General features: G+C 44.2%; 1 protein-coding gene across 3 annotated transcripts; it reads right to left on the bottom strand.

Moving 5' to 3' along the window:
- Positions 1 to 420: 420 nt before the first annotated feature.
- On the bottom strand, positions 421 to 16100 carry AP3M1 (adaptor related protein complex 3 subunit mu 1). 3 transcript variants are annotated; one of them, XM_033148536.1, is made up of 9 exons: positions 16024 to 16100; positions 11483 to 11758; positions 10289 to 10460; positions 9211 to 9348; positions 8602 to 8687; positions 7032 to 7165; positions 4505 to 4712; positions 2935 to 3079; positions 421 to 1343 (listed from the first exon to the last, which is right to left on the bottom strand). In XM_033148536.1, exons 2-9 carry the CDS (start codon positions 11753 to 11755, stop codon positions 1243 to 1245), a joined length of 1257 nt encoding a protein of 418 aa, XP_033004427.1. In that variant the 5' UTR covers positions 11756 to 11758; positions 16024 to 16100; the 3' UTR covers positions 421 to 1242. The 3 variants fall into 3 exon arrangements, with proteins under 3 accessions (XP_033004427.1, XP_033004426.1, XP_033004429.1); XM_033148535.1 differs by lacking the exon at positions 16024 to 16100 and adding an exon at positions 15633 to 15762; XM_033148538.1 differs by lacking the exon at positions 16024 to 16100 and adding an exon at positions 15618 to 15640.
- Positions 16101 to 16164: the final 64 nt, after the last annotated feature.

Genomic DNA, 16164 nt, shown 5'->3' with positions numbered 1-16164 from the left:
ATATTTGCCTTGGATATTTCTTCAGAATGTTTTACTAAGTTCTAAAGTCTTTTATAGAAGTTAATATCCTCCACACTTTATGCAATTTATGCTTTCCTGAACACTTGTTCATCAGACCTAAGATGAAGCAAACTTGAATGTCAGTTAGGAGCATTTTGCCACTAAATACCTTTTGTTTATAAACCAGAATTTTGTTGTATATGCTAATATTTTCAACCTCCTTTGTTCTGTTCAAACAAAATAAAATGCATTTGTATAAAAGCCCACTTGGGTCAGTATTTTCAGGTTTGAAGGGGAAATGCTTTGCTCATTGAATATAGACTGTTTGGCACAGTAGTGCCAGCACTAAATTCACAACCATTTAATGAAAGCTCATCGTGTACGCATTTCAGTAACTCAATTAACCGAATGACAAAGCAGTACAGCTGAATTCCCTTTTATTTCATTACAAATGGTACAACCTTGACAAGCTGCTCTTGAGGTTTGCATGGCACAAACAAATTGCGTAGAGGAAAACAAAAATGTTTTCCAAAGCGGTGGCACCTATTGGACAACGCAAAGACTCCACTACCATACATTTTTCACCTTCAAAGTTAAAGCAAGTTGTAGAAAATCCAGAATTGGCTACAGATTGTCTGCTGAATGCACAAGCTGATAAGGCAAAAAACAGTTTAGATTTGAAAGGCAGCATGTTGTAAACATTGCAGGGAAAGCCTTGTTCGTACCACTGAAGATCCCTCTAGCCAGAGGACTGTGCACTCTGCCCCCCACCCTTTTGTTTCTGAATAGGACTTGGAAAGAGTATTATGGCATGTCACTTTCTAATAGGCTGTAAGAAGATCAGTTACCTTCAGCGATGTCCAAAAGTGGAGGGGGGGTGTCCCTCTGTGTCCAGAAGTTCCTGCATTCCTCTTGTGCTTTGGTAGTTTGCTTGGCAGTGTACCATGTTAGCTGGCTCTGCAGACAGTCCCCGGTTGCAGTCACAAGTCATTTAACCAATCAGCCCACAAAAGGGAACTGTTACAGAAAGTTAATTTCAAAGCCATATATAAAGACCTATTTAAACTATGATTTAATTTGAAGAGGTGTAGTGCATGGGAATGAGTCTAATCAAGAGGAACTGTTAAAACTGGCATCTAGAGTAACTGAAGTCACTAAGTCATCTTGTTTCCCCTCAACTGGGGTGGGGGAATCCCAAGAAAACCCAACATTGATCTGCCAAGAAAGCAGGGATCTTGTGTCTCATGTTCGCACTTGGAATTTCCCTGCTTTTGTGATGTACTTCACACCTTTAAACGGTTTGTACTTTTCTCCATACATGTCAAGGCGGTTTACTTTTAACCCTGAAATAAGGAACAAAATAGGTTTTAGGGACACTGTCTTTAAACAGAGTACAACTCTTATAACGAAGGAACCCCCTCATGAAAAAATCTGTTTAGCACAACTACTGACAGCAAGCCAGTCCTTCAGAGTAGCCAGTTTCCCAATTTAAAGGGGATATAACTTGGAATGAGCTTTATTTCCCCAAGCTGGTGCGCTCCAGTTGTTGGATACCCATCAGCCATAAAGATAATGGGTATTGTTGTGCAAAGTAACTAGAGAGCATCAGCGTGGGAAAGGTGAACTGGGTATGTGTCAATTTCAGGTTACAATTCTGCACCATGAACAGCTGAATTTGTTCAAATTATCCCCATTTTGCTAGTCACGGAGATAGATGTTGCTGCTGCTATTAAAACATGCAGAATTCAAAACATCACAAAGATAAAATGTTGTCTATAAGTGCTCATCTTGCAATATTATAGAAGGACAAATTCTGAACCACCCCACTAAAATATGAACATGGTAGAATGTTAAGCAGGGCTCTGAGGCCACACATAGCCACTTCTGAGACTTTTAAGATTTCAGCTGGCATCAGACATTTGCTATATTCATAGCTATAAGGGGAAAAAACACTTTATGGTGGATGCCAAGATTGTGCCCCAAAGCCCATTTCTGCAGTCAGCAAAGCAGACAGCTCCTTCCTCTAATAGCTAACCTGGGTAACTGATTATCGACAGGACTGGAGCCAAAATGGGGCTGCTAAGGAACAAGGAGGCTGGGTCAGTGCGTTCAGATGAACTCTGCAATATGCAAAACTTATTTAAAGTTCAAAAGGGGGCAATCCACACCCAAGAAGAGTCCAATGAAGACTGAGCGTGCTCACCGAACTTCGGGAGATGGGAAGTGCCAATTAGGAAAGGGGTGGTGCAGAGGAAAAGAGACAATTGGCCTAACGACGCAGCTCTTAGTATTCTGGAGGAGTGGCTGGTGCCTTGAAAAGGAGCATTCCTCCTGGTGGACAAACTGCAGTGTTTCTGCAGGTCCCACATTCTATATAGACTACTGAAATGCCATTTGTGGCAGATTAGAGGGGAGGGCCCTTTATTGCAGGAGATGGGGTGGGTGTTTAAATCAGATTTTTATTTTTAAAACCTGCAGCAGCTTTCTCATAAACAGCCCAGTGATTTTAGAATTACCCAAACTTTACGCAAACATTATCTCCTTATAAAAGTACTTTTTCCTCTGTAAAACACATTTACGTCACCATATAATACAATCTCACTTGTATGAAAGTGGCTGGGGGGGGGGGGAAGCAGGTGAGAGCTACATCTGTTTTGCAGTCTGCTCAACTTCCTTGCAGTTTGCTGCCCCTTCTGTTTGTCCCACAGTGTACTTTGGGAGCTATGGCATGGTGAGAAAGCTAGCCCCTCTCCTGCTTCTTGGCTGTGCTTGTGAGCTGAAACTCAAACTGGCCAAACTAAGCATGTCACCTTCAAGAACTGAAATATGCTACTGAAGTCTTAATTTCTCCCCATCCTGCTGCGTGTTCCCTGAAATCTGGGAGAGAAATTCATCTCTAAGTCCTGCTCCAGGCCAATGGGAGAAGCACCTTACCTGAAATAGCCAGCTGCTGTATCTTGAACTGAACATTCAAGTTGGGGTTTTCCTCTGGCTTGGGCGCTCCAGACTGCAAATTCACCACCCCTTTAAGGCTGGGCAGCTTCTGAGGGGCGATTTTGCCAACATCCCACGTTAACACCTAAACAACAAACAGTAGTGATAACAGTGCCTTTGCAAACTGCTTTTCCTGTGAACAAAGTCAACACTGTCACCCCCATATTATAGTGTGCATGTGCTGAAGTTGAGATTTAAATAACTGGCTAAGGCACCCTGCCTCACTTCCAGAAAGTTTTGAACCAGAGGCCTCGCGACTTTCTCGCTATGCAGCACCTGCTCTTTCAAGCAGGGCAAAAACAGAGAAAACTGTTTCGCAAAAGCTGGACAGGATACGCACTAAAGGCCTTGCTGAGGACCCTAATGCAAATGGCTTTGTTGCAGCCAGCAAGCTCCTAACCTACATTTCTAAACCAAAAAGCAACAGAAACAAGGGAAAGAAAGCAACAGAATATTCTTCCACTGGGGCTCTTTCCAAGAATGAGCCTGATCCTCACCCCCTAACCCTGTTTGCTTGGAAGGAATTCTTTGTTTGTTTGAGCAGGATTTACAAGGGCTCATGTGCATGAATGCAGCCTCACACCCTAATCCTATCCATGTTTACTCAGAAGCAAGCCTCACAGTTCAGTTGGATTTACTGCTAAATCGGGTACTTGGGACTGTAACCTTAATAGGACAAACCGAGAAGCTATGGGAGAAAAGCTGGCCAGAAACATTTGTTTCAGTCGAGGCAAGTGGAATGCAAAATGACTACTCTAATTAATATCCACATTCATGCACAATAAGCAATCTTTGGATTTTATTCTGCACCCAGCTGTTTTTGCAATGTTTCTGGCAGGCAAAGAAATCAGCAGAAAAATGAGGAGTCAGTGGGATGTACAGGGAAGACAGTGGTCACGAGGCCTTACCCTTTCGAGTGAAAGATTTACAGGACTCCAAATTCTGTGCAATTCTCGAGTGTCATTAACCTGGCTATTTCTAATCATTTGCTCGAGAACCATGAGCCAAGGTTACACTTGCAACATCCCTGTGTTAGGTAAGTGTGCGTCAAGGCTGTATTCAAGTAAAGCAGTTGTGTGAAACAGCAAGGAAAGCTCAAGTATGAGGTGTGAGCTTGTATCCTAGGCTGCCAATTTCCACTTGCGCAATGGAAATTCTCCCTTATCTCCTCTCCTCTGAAGGTCCCCCCCTTGCACTCCCTGGATGGAGATTTTGGGGGATGCACAGGGAGAAGGGAGGAAGCGGGGTCCTGTTGCATAAGCAGAATGCTGCTTGCACAGTGTTGAATACAACCCAAAGGTGTCTTGTCACGTGCTCCCAGCATCCCATAAGGCAGTCAAAGGTGAGCACACTTAAGCAGAGATCAGAGAAGGTCAAAAGGCCATATGAATTGGTCCAGTGCTCCGTTACACATGGCAAGCATCACCCCTCTTTTCATTTCATTGGAGCAAGCCCCTCTAAATTATACAAAAGGTGGGTTATGTAACCCACAGAAGACAGCTGGACTTACTTTGGTGACAGGATCAAACGTGTGGTTGCCTTGTGTGGCTGTAAGGTTCACGTTGAGCACTGCTTTTGGCATGTGAACGGTCATGAGGACTCCTTCCACCGTCTTCCCCATGTTCTGTTTGGGCCCAATTGTGACATCGAATCTTCCCGAAGACGAGTTCTCCTTGAAGCCAATCGCATGCTTCACGTATACTGGGATGGCCACCAAACTATATATTCAAAAAGGAGATTAAATGCAGTCATTAACTGTGTGGGCACATATCAAATATAAGATGTTGTTATTTTTCATTTTACACATTGGGAAGTGGAGGCTTATAATGAATGATGGCAAGTAGTCAGAACAGTGAACTCCTGGTTCCGCTTGCACTCCCTGGATAGCTCAGTTGGCTAGAGCGTGCTGCTGATAACGCCAAGGTTGCAAGTTTGATCCTCCATAAGGGACAGCAGCATATTCCTGCAGGGGGTTGGACTACATGATCCTCAGGGTCCCTTCCAACTCTACAATTCTCTGTTTCTCTCTCCCTGCATTATAAATCAAGCCCAAATCTAATTTGCCTTACAGCCCCTCCATTCTCTTTCCCACCCAAACTTCCCTGATGGCAGTTTTGACCAAAGGGATGCTAAATAACCAGACCTCCACTGAATGCCACACCAGGGCTCTGCTGGAACATCCATCCTTCCCGTGGTTTCTTGCCCTGGGACACTATGGTAATGCAGAGGAACTAACACGTCCGTCCCCCCCAATTTTCAGACCTCTAAAGACACTGTCAAATACATGAAGGGAAAAGAGTTTGTGCATGTGGTGTGCTACATTTGGCTTAAAATAGTGTATGTGACATGGACAAATGTCACTTTGACTTAGTGTCAAATCACCCGTGTCCATAGAGGTGAACACCAGATCTAAGGCATGTCCACAACTATGAGTTGGGCCAAACTTATTCAGGGACAGCCCCATGGAGGCCATGCTTTCCACGAAGTCCCGAGCAGCCCCTTGCAAGGTATTGTCGGCATGGATGTTAAAATTTCCTAGGACAACCAAACTAGGTGTCTCCAGGAGCACATCTGTCATGATCTGAAGCAGCTCGGGCAGGGAATACTTGGTGCAGCGGGGAGGTCAGTACACCAAAAGGAATCCTGTACTGCCCCTATTGCCCAACTTCCAGAACATGCACTCAGAAAACTGGGTCTTCCCAATAGGACACCTGGTGCAAACTAATGACTTCCTAAAAACCACTGCAACACCCCCCTCCCCACCCATATGACCTGGGTTGCTGTGCGTAAGAGAAACCTGGTGGACAAGCAGTGGCAAGAACAGGCCCATCTGCCTCGTCCAACCAAGTCTCTGTTACACATGCCAGGTCAATTCCTCCATCCACAATCAAGTCGTGGATGACAATGGTCTTGTGAATCATTGACTTGGCATGTGTAACAGAGGTCATGTAGGTCTCCCTTGTTGATTGCAGTATCCTTCCGGTCAAGACCCGGAGGCAGGGATAGTTTTCAAATAACAACTAAACCTGCCTCCTCGGTAATGACATGGTCTGGTCCTAGCGTAACTCCTTCACCTACCCGTGATCACTAAGACTAGGTGTCCCAGTGCATCCCCCACTGTGGAACCTGCCCCAGCCATTCTGCTGGCTGGGGCCCACTCCCAAGCAGCCATGACCTTCTCCCCTTCAGAACAGAGTATGTTATACAACTATATAAGTTGTATAACAATAAGTCAATAAAACAGTAGAAACCAATAAGCCAATAAAACAGTAGAAACTAATAAGAAACACAATTTACAGTTATACTAAATGGACACGAGAGATTGCCACAAGATAGCAACTCCTAGACAAATGGCTTTGAATCTTGGCAATGTTCTGCCATAGAACTGAGCCGAAAGTTCTGTGTAGCTGGGGTTGTCTTACTAACAGCTTTCCCCGCTTTTTAAACTAACAACAAAAGGAGTTTTTCTCAGTGACTGCCATCCACCTCCCTGAGTAACCCACAAACATGCCATGGGGGTGGCAATGGCAGTCACCAAAAGAACCTCCACTACCATTAGAGAAAAAGCCAGCCACTCCCCCACCACTGGTAAAAAAAATCCTAAGCTTTAAAATGAATTCACCCCTAAATTAGGAGGGGGGAAAATCACCAAAATGTCACCCATCCCTATTTGAGAACAGGTGAATGGATATGTGAATTGGGGAGTGTGTGTCATTTTCTTTCATCAAGAGTGTAAACTAGCTTTCGGATGCTGAAAGTGACATTTCAACAGCAAACTATGGGATCCTCATAACAAAACCACTTCTGAGTCTGTGGGTAGGGCTTTGTCTAATTTTTTGCACACAGAGATGGCCAGTTTTTGTTAGGCACAGAAATAATAAGCAGTATTAGCCCATGTTTCTAAAACCTGTCCTATGGAGGCTACAGAAAGCGTACGGCACCCACTAAAAGATTAGAGAGAGTTCAACAGGATCACGGATGACAGCAAAGGCAACTGTTGTATATACACAGCCCCCCCCCCCCCATTTCAGGCTTACTTTTGTGAGCTGACTCGATAGGAAATCAATCTGAAGTTTCCATCTGGGGGAATGAAGGAGAGCACTCTTTCCGACTCCCAGCGCTTGAATCGAATACAGGGGTGAAAGCTCACATCATCCAGGAGTCTTGGATTCTATAGAAGGTGAATCAAGATAAACACTTTCTCAGTCATACTAAACATTGACTAGATGACCTTGGGGTCCCTTCTAAGTCTACAGTTTTAGGATTTCATGATTCATCCTGCTGCATCATAATATTTATCTCTCATATTCATTAGACTAAGCTGATGTTGGCAAATCTAGAGGTATTCAAAACTTGGCCCAGTTAAACTCACTGGCTTGTTCTTTGGCAAGTCACTGTCATGTGCCAACTAATAAGGTTTTTGGAAGATAGGAGGAGACAATAGCCGCAAGCCTATGCAAACTAATTTAGGGTTAAGTGGGACTTTCTTTTGAGTCAACATGAATAGGATTGCACTAGTTAATGATTAATGCTTTTGGATGAGTGCTGTGCTCCAACTCTCAAAAGCCAACATCTATCCCTCACGTTCATTTGTGTATAAAGCACACAAACACACAAACTGTGATAGACCCAAGTCCCTCTGTGTCACATAACACACACGCCTGCCTCCTTCTCACCTTCAATGAGATTCCTGGTACTAATAGACTCATTCCCTACATGCAACTTACAAGTGCTTCAGTTAGCCTTTGCTGGTGGATCACCCCTAGGCTGTTACTCATTTCCTTCCCAGTTATTTTCTCCTTTTTTCTGGGCACTTCATGGAACCCCAAAGTGACTCTCTGCACATGACTGTGCACATTGGCACTTAAATAAATGCATAATAATACTCGCTACCTTTTATATATTTCCGCTTCTTTAATGAACTTACTGCATTTAGAATTTGAGGCACAGCAGGATTCTCTGCCACCCAGGGACAGGCCACACTGCCCTGACTGCTTGAAATACAGTACTGGTTTTAAGTTAACAGGAGGTGGGGTGGGGGGAGACAGGGTGATCATGGGTACTTCACTCACCCAGATTTAGGCTGGCCAGAGCGACTGGAAGCAACAGTAACAAGGCAAAGGGCACACTGCTGGGAGTCTGTCCAACACGGCTAGTGCTGGGATAGCGGGTCCCTCTCCTGCACAATTACTTTAATTCCTCTCATTCACAGTTATTTAAGGCAGAGATGGGGGAACCTTTGGCCCATAAGCCCGATTAAGCCCAGCTTGGGCCTCAATTTATATTGCAAACCAACCTGTCATCATTGGATGAAGGGTGGTATAGAAATTACTACTACTAATAATAGTAATTTGGGCAGTTTCCCCACAAACCGTGCCCATCTGCTCCCACACCTGATATCATATAGCTACATGGCTGCAAAAGACCAATCAGGAACCAAAGTGAGATCCTGACTGTTTTTTTCCAAGCGGAACTCGCTGACAGCGCCAATCAGCTGCTGGAGGATCCATGATTGTACGGAGGGTTCTATTTGCGTTCAGGTGAATGCAGACCTCTACTACTATTTAGAATGAACATGTACGCACTATAAACAAAAACTCAACTTACCATAAAAGAAAGTGAAAGATCAGGCATCCCCGAGAGTTTGATGCAGGCATCAATGACCCCTTGAATTTCTGCAAAGACTGTGGAGCCTGGCAGAGAGGAAGGAAAGATCACCGAGCGATCTCTTAAAAGAGGATTATCAGCAGATCACACCTTAGGGAGTCATTTGCACCATGCAAGTGAATAAACTAATTTAATGTGCTTCAGGCAGACTTCAGATGTCATTGGATATTATTTGCCCAGGGGATACACGTTTTTGAATTGCTACAATAACTGAAGATGTTTTTGAGCAACCGTGGCATAGCTGCTAGAAGAACAAGCTGTGCCAGTTCCAAATCTTGTTCCTCCCATGACCTCATTAAGTGGTTTTAAGAAAGTCATTCAGTTTTGGCCTTGGCCCCTTCTCTACAACACGTGAGTAGTTAATATTGACATTACAACAACCCTGTAAGGTAGGCTTACTGAGATATCAAATTTCACTGAGCATTACTTCGAAATCCAAGCTACTATATAAATGGTATTACTGAAGACTATTCGTGAAGCACTATCCCAGCTCTAACTCTTCCATTTCACTCTGCCAAGGATAAGAACACACATTTGAAAGCCTCGTACCAGATTTGTCTATAATGGCATCTATTTCTTCAATCACATCGAAGTAAGCTTCATTGTTGGTGTACTTTACTCCTGCTCTTCTCCAGGGAATGTTTGACAGCTGCCCCGTTGGAAGAGTATCACCCACATTGCTGCTGCCTTGGAAATACAAGAATAGCCAAAAGACACCAGTAAGAAATCAATATCCTAAGGGGGGGAAAAACCTGTCACACACACAACCACCCTCCTTACTGAATGACTGGAAAGTAGGCAATGTAATGCTGGCTTTTAAGAAGGGAATCAGGAAGCTACATGCCAATTAGCTTAACATCTGTCCGAGGTAAACTGGTACAAAGCATACATTATCTTTAAAGGCACTGTACACCAATTTCCCCAACGTGTATATGGACGAATAATCTTTGCAGAAGAATCAACATAGCTTCTGCAAAGGAAAATCTTGCTTCAGCCAGGGCTGGGCGCTATCTGGTTTTCAACATTGCAATGTATAACCAGCTAAACATCTTGATGTATCAAGGATGGAGCTATGTAGAGGCATTTGCTGGCTTCATGGTGTTTCCCACTTTGATTTTTGCATAGCACACACATACATCACGATTCATGATATCTTGCCAGGTCAAAAATTATGAAACTAGTATCACAATATGAACTTCAAACTGGTTTTGAACTATATATCAATATATCACCCAGCTCTAGTCTCATTGCCATCTGGAGTGATTTAAAAGTGTCAACAAGCAAGTGGATAGGCTGGTCTGATAAATACTACATAGTTCTTTGACAAAGCCCCTACTAAGCAAATGATGCTGCTGGATAAATTCAGCAGTCAGGGGACAAGAGGTCTGCCCCTCTTTTGCAGGAGTAGCCAACATGGCTGATGCACATCTCATCAGCCCCAGCCAGTTTCTCCAAGGCGGAGGGCATGTTATCTGATCCTGCTCTCATAGCTCAGGAATGTAAACAGAGAAACATTCAAAGTTTTCTCTTCCTGAATTTGCACAAACCAACAGAAACTTGGAGAAGCACAAAGCCTTTGATTTCAAGAGCGCTAAGAATGAGTTGCGTTTGGAAGCTGCCGTGGTACCTGTGATGGAGTTGACAACGGAGCGCAGGATTGTGGGAGGTTTAATGAGCTCTTTCAGGATGTTGGATTCCGTTGCCAGAGGAAAGCCATTGTCCAGCATTTCTTCAAGAAGCTCATAGACAATAACAACATTGTCTTTAATTGCAGTCTCCGAGCACTCTCCAAAGTAATCCTAAACCAAGCAGAGGATGCAAAGGAGGCAATTTATTCCAGTTAAAAGCTTTTCCTTCACCTAAAAACCACGTTATATTCAGCAACTGCCACAGCCTAATGTTCTGCAAGCTTTTTGAACCACACTTAAGATGAATTGCTGAGCGCAGCAAAAGCAAGCAGACCTGGTATTTTTTTCTCCATTGCAATGCAAAGGAGCAGTCCTTGCCAGGGCTGAGGTCCGTTTGTTTCCCTGCTCTCCCAAAGAACTGCAAAGAATTTTGGCAGGTGGGCAGGGCAACCCACCTGTGACATTAGAGTGGTGCCTATAATTCTCAGGTGGGCTGCCCTTCCCACCTGTCAAAGTCTGCCCACAAGGTGAGTCACGAAGCCGAAATCGTCCCCCACCCCTAATATAGACAGATGCTCCTCTTAGTAATAGCCCCTCTCAATAAAAAAAAGCTAACTACCACTTTGTTTTTATATTTCACTAAAATTATTTCCATTCTAGTTACCCAATTTCACCCATAATGTGCTAATTCATTACATTAATAGTTAAGTGTACAAAACAAAGGATTTCTAAAAGTTAAGTGCTTATTGTATATATAAGCGGGAGAGAAATTCTCCAAACAGACCAGAATGTGTGATAAGTGTATTTAAATGCAACTGAGCACCCTGTGGAATGCTCACACGGCTAAGATCTTCCCCAAGGCCCGCGACTTGTAGGAATTAGACCAGGGTCAGCAACCTAAGGCCCATGGGCCAGAAGAGGCCCACGGAGGTCATTTGACTGGCCCACAAGCCACCCCCCAACTCAGCTGCCTGCTCTTGCCCTGTGCTAAACCGGTGCAGCGTGGCACGGGGTCTCATTTCCGCAGCGCTGAAAATCGCATATGTGCATACGCTGAAAAACACATGCGCTCACGATCCAGCCCACATTGATCTCCGCGGGACCGATCTGGCCCAGGCAAGATAAACCTTGCTGACCTCTGAATTACACCTTCGTTTCCCCTCCGAAACCCTACAATTGCTCCACAGACTAACCTGAAAAGTGTCTGCTACACGGTGAAGGAATTCAATGACAAAGAGTGGCGGCACTTCTGTCTGTATGACAGACACAAAAAATATTTTATCCCGATAGATGCTGATGAGGTAGTGGTGAGGCGTGGAGATGACAGGAGGCACATTTTCAACATCGGCCGCTCTCTCCTGAGCTTCAAAGAAATAATCACACACAGATTGGCTGACAACGCTCTTCCAGTGCTTCTCCAAGAATATATCACCAGAACAGTTTATAAGAAACAGACTGTGGATCATTTTCTGTTGGAGACACATTCACACATATTAATGCAAATAAACAATTATTTTGGGCTGTTGATCTGCTCCCTCCCTCCCCCCCAAAAAACTTTTTGGGAACCATATGCACTTGAAGAGGTAGCTCAGGCTACATATAAACATAACTGCTGTGTGCTGTTTGGAAGAGGGTCAGTGGTATAACCCATCCTTTGAAGCCCAGCCTTTGAAACTCAGAATTTTCTGCAAGGTAATCCAAGTTAGCAATCAGGAAAATTTGTCTGCAAAGCTGCATCTGAAACAATCTGCAGACTAGCTAAATAATACTTGGCTGGAGTCAATGTATGGAAAGTCCTATGTTAAACTCACCAGAGGTTTATATTTTACTTTATATTTACAAAATACCCAAGTAGTTTCTCATTACAGCAATTTTTACTGGTTTATGAGGGTCATCTGGGTTCTACTGCCAGCTGCTTTTAAGCAAAGATAAACAAATCAGAGTAATGGTAGCCATTTTGAAGTCCCCCATTTATTTCCTAATGTATTATTATCTTTAATATGCCACTGTAAAAGGCATTATTTAAATACTAAAAAGCATGCTACCTGGTTTAATAAATTTGCTGCTACTATCTACACAGCCCATTTATGAAAGGTTTTTCTAGCATCAGTAAAAACCACATGTTTTGAAGCTCCATGACATGAGATTTTCCAGGAACCTAACAGGACTATAGGAACACACCAGTTAGAAAATCTCAGCCTTGGGGAAAGTAGCAAGTCGTATTCTTTGCCTGCTAAGTCGACAAACCCTGTTTATTCTATTTGCACAGACTTTCATTGATAGCGTCTTCAGTGTAATAATGGAACTTAGCTGGAGGAGGTAATAGTAATAGCTAGCCAGGCATAGCCTTTAGATTTTGTGTATCAAGTCAGAATTAGGCTCTGCAAGTAAATCTTCAAGAGATAACAAATTTCAGTAGCAGTAGCACAAGATGCAGTTAATACTACTAAATTAAAGGTAAAAGGACCCCTGACTGTTAGGTCCAGTCGCGGAGGACTCTGGGGTTGCGGCGCTCATCTCGCGTTACTAACCGAGGGAGCCAGCGTACAGCTTCCGGGTCATGTGGCCAGCATGACTAAGCCGCTTCTGGCGAACCAGAGCAGCGCACAGAAACGCTAACTTACAGAGCTTCAAAAGAAGGACCATGTAAGTTCAAGAGGGATAGTTCAGAGAGTGATGGAGTAGATGGGGAGGGGTACCTCTGCCCCTCCAGATGTTATTCAACATCAGGAAGAACCGTAAGAGCTGTTTGACAGTGGAACACACTCCCTTGGAAGGTTGTGGATGCTCCTTCCTTGGAGGTTTTTAAGCAGAGGTTGGATAGCTATCTTTCTTGTATGATCTAGTTAAGATTCCTGCATTGCAGGGGGTTGGACCAGTTGATGTCCCTTCCAACTCTACAGTGCTATAATTCTATGACTCCAACTCCCTTTAGCACCAGCCACCATGGCCAATGGTCAGCAATTATGGGAACTGCAGTACAACAATATCTGCAGGCAGTGTTCGAAATTTGCCAGGCTGGGCAATTGGCCACTTGTGAGCAAGTGATGATGCCTATGCACCAGGATGGTACCTGATTTCTCTCCATCATCTGGAGGTGCATGCCTGGGGATCCTTGGATCTTGATTGTTTTCACACTAATAACACCACTGTAGAATTCTGTTATATTTTATCTGCACAATCAGAATGAATTTCAGGAACCAAAAAGTTGTAGTGAAAAATAGGACTTTTGAGCCACCTGGCCCCAAAATGGCAACTAGGCATTCTGTTTTGGCAACTGTAACCCTGGTTTAAGGAGCCATTTGGCGCCTAGCTTTTTGGGGATTGCTGGGAAACAGAATTCAACAACATCTGGAGGGCTTGAAGCAAGTTATTCACCTCAATACTGTGTAAGCCTCCAGGCAAGTCAGTATCATCCCGAAAACATGCCCTATTATTCTAGGCTGACAGAAAATTCTACATGATTAATGTCTTTTTAACAGCTATCAATACATTACACAACCATTTATGTCTTTGGAAGATCTTTGCAATTTGCAACACAATCACAGAGAGCTTCCTTTTCTGCCAGTGGCACTGACATGGGCTTTTAAGGATGCTACCAATGAATTTTCAATTTTTCACATCTCAGATTGATTTTTCTTGCTCCCAAATTGATCTGTCAAAAGCTGGATAGGTGTCATATGGTTATGACTGTCCTTCACTATGATCCAAATAAAAAAATTAAAAAATCCTTCCAGAATTTTTTATTTTGTTTTGACTATGGCAGACCAACACGGCTAACTACCTGTAACTTCACTATGATAAAAACAGATATAAAAGCTACTGCCCCGATTGCACTAATGGAATGTTTAGAGGCCTTTTGTTTGTTTTGCAAGATTGCAAAGTTGAAAATGAATCTGACTCGTGACGTAGCACGGCAGCAAAAAAAAAATGCTGCTGTACACCAGCTAGCCAGATGCTGGAGATGTCAGGTGCCATCCTGGCACCCAGGTATCTTCACTTGGTTGTGAGCGGCTGATAGCCAGGTGCAAGATGCACCTGGTTAATTTTGAACGCCTCATGCAACCAAGGAAAACGTGCAACAGGACCATTTCGCCTGGTCCAACGCCCTGACTAACCCTCTGAATCAGCAGAACTTGCCTTTTCAACTACCATTCTGAACATTAGTTTATACTGAAAAGGAAATATGATATAATCCAGGATTAATTTAACAAGTGTCAACATATTGGATGCCAATTTCGCACTCCTTATTAGGATCTGCCCACAGCAGGTGCTCCATTGCTCCTCTTTAGCAGATAGCTGTATAGAGATGCTGAATTACGAAAACACCTTCCCAGTGCATTCTAGTGCCAACAGAATGAGCACCATGTGCTTTAAACACAACACCCCCCCCCCCAAAGTAGAAGCTACTGGTACTTTTGACTTCAATTGCTATAATCCAGCCTAATAATGAATTATTTCATTGGGTGCTTTGTGCAGCATCCACACAGACAAGCACACCCTTAATTCCTAAAAAGAGCTTCAGATGTAGAAGGGAAGGTGTTGACAACACTCTGGTTCACCCTCCTTTCTTTCCTATCTCTATAGTCCAGCAGCTGTTCTGGTTTGTCAATTATCCAATAGCACAAACCATTATTTACAGCTGCAAACTATAAATTGCCAATGGCTATCACACAAACATGTAATTAAGATTCCTTAACCACTGCCTGGTGTGAAGTCTGATATGGACCATTCAGGTCTGCCTGTCCCTTGTTTGTGGGGAACCCAAACAACCCCTGAGACTTAGCCAACACCAACCAATATTTGAAAGTCTGCAGGCCCGTTTGTGTAACAACAGTTAAGTTTACTTTACGGTACTGCTGAATGAGTTGTATATATGGGTAGAACCCCAGCCCTCATGAAATTAAGTTATACTGCTGCCATTAGCTCAACGGTGAACGTGCATGCAACCCTCGGGACCAGCTGTATTTCTCAGTCTCATTTCCCCACCCAAAACAAACACGCAACAGTTGAAAATACCACCAAACTAGTTCAGCAAAGGATTACCGAAGTAGCAGCAGGATTTCTAGCATTTCCAGGAATCGCATTTTTTTTACAAGCAGCCTGGAGAAACATCTGTTAGTTCTCTAACCAGCTGGTCCCACTCAAAGAGTCACCGACAGCGCAAGCCTCACCATGTATGCTCGGAAGTAACCCCTATTGCATGCAGCGGGGCTTTCTCCAGGAAAGTAGGGGAGGGGGTCAGGGACTGTATCCCAAGCAGCCAGTTCAGTCTTAACCTCCAACTGAAACGTAACTACGCGCAACTAAGTGCCTTTACGCACGAACCTTCCACCAACTCACCCTCCAAGCGGAAAACTGACTCTAGAGCAGCAGGATCCGGCACAAGCAACACAGCAGCAGCGCTGGCAAAAAGATGGCTGCGAAGCCCTCCGATGGGGCCAGCCCCATCGCTAACCACACCCCGGCAGGGCGCCCTTGCAAACTGCCTGCACTGAAATGCAAGCCGCAGTTGGAAGAGGCCTGGGCGCCTGTCTTCCTAGAAATGTCCCTGCCATTTCCATTGCGCTTTCTAGTCCAAAGGGAACGATGCATCCTGGCTCCGGAGTTTTGGAGCGCGGCGAACTTCGCTGGGCGTGTTTTTATCCTTAGCTGCATTTTTTTTGCTAACAATGCACACGCGCGCGCGCGCACCCAGGCGCAGAACTGGGAGTTGCATTATCGCCGGTCCTACCTGAAAATCTGGGGCCAAGTCCTTCAGCCTTTTTAAATTTTTATGCCCAATGCCCGCGCATCCCCTCTGTTGCTGGATCAGGCATTCCGCCCAGCCTACCCTGCGCACTTTCGTGCGTAACTCTCTCCCCGCCTCCTCTTG

The sequence above is a fragment of the Lacerta agilis genome, chromosome 5 (genome assembly GCF_009819535.1).
Source record: "Lacerta agilis isolate rLacAgi1 chromosome 5, rLacAgi1.pri, whole genome shotgun sequence".
In the NCBI taxonomy this organism is placed as follows: domain Eukaryota; kingdom Metazoa; phylum Chordata; class Lepidosauria; order Squamata; family Lacertidae; genus Lacerta; species Lacerta agilis.
Note: the sequence above shows the minus strand (reverse complement) of the source record. Positions and strands in the feature narration are given on the sequence as shown.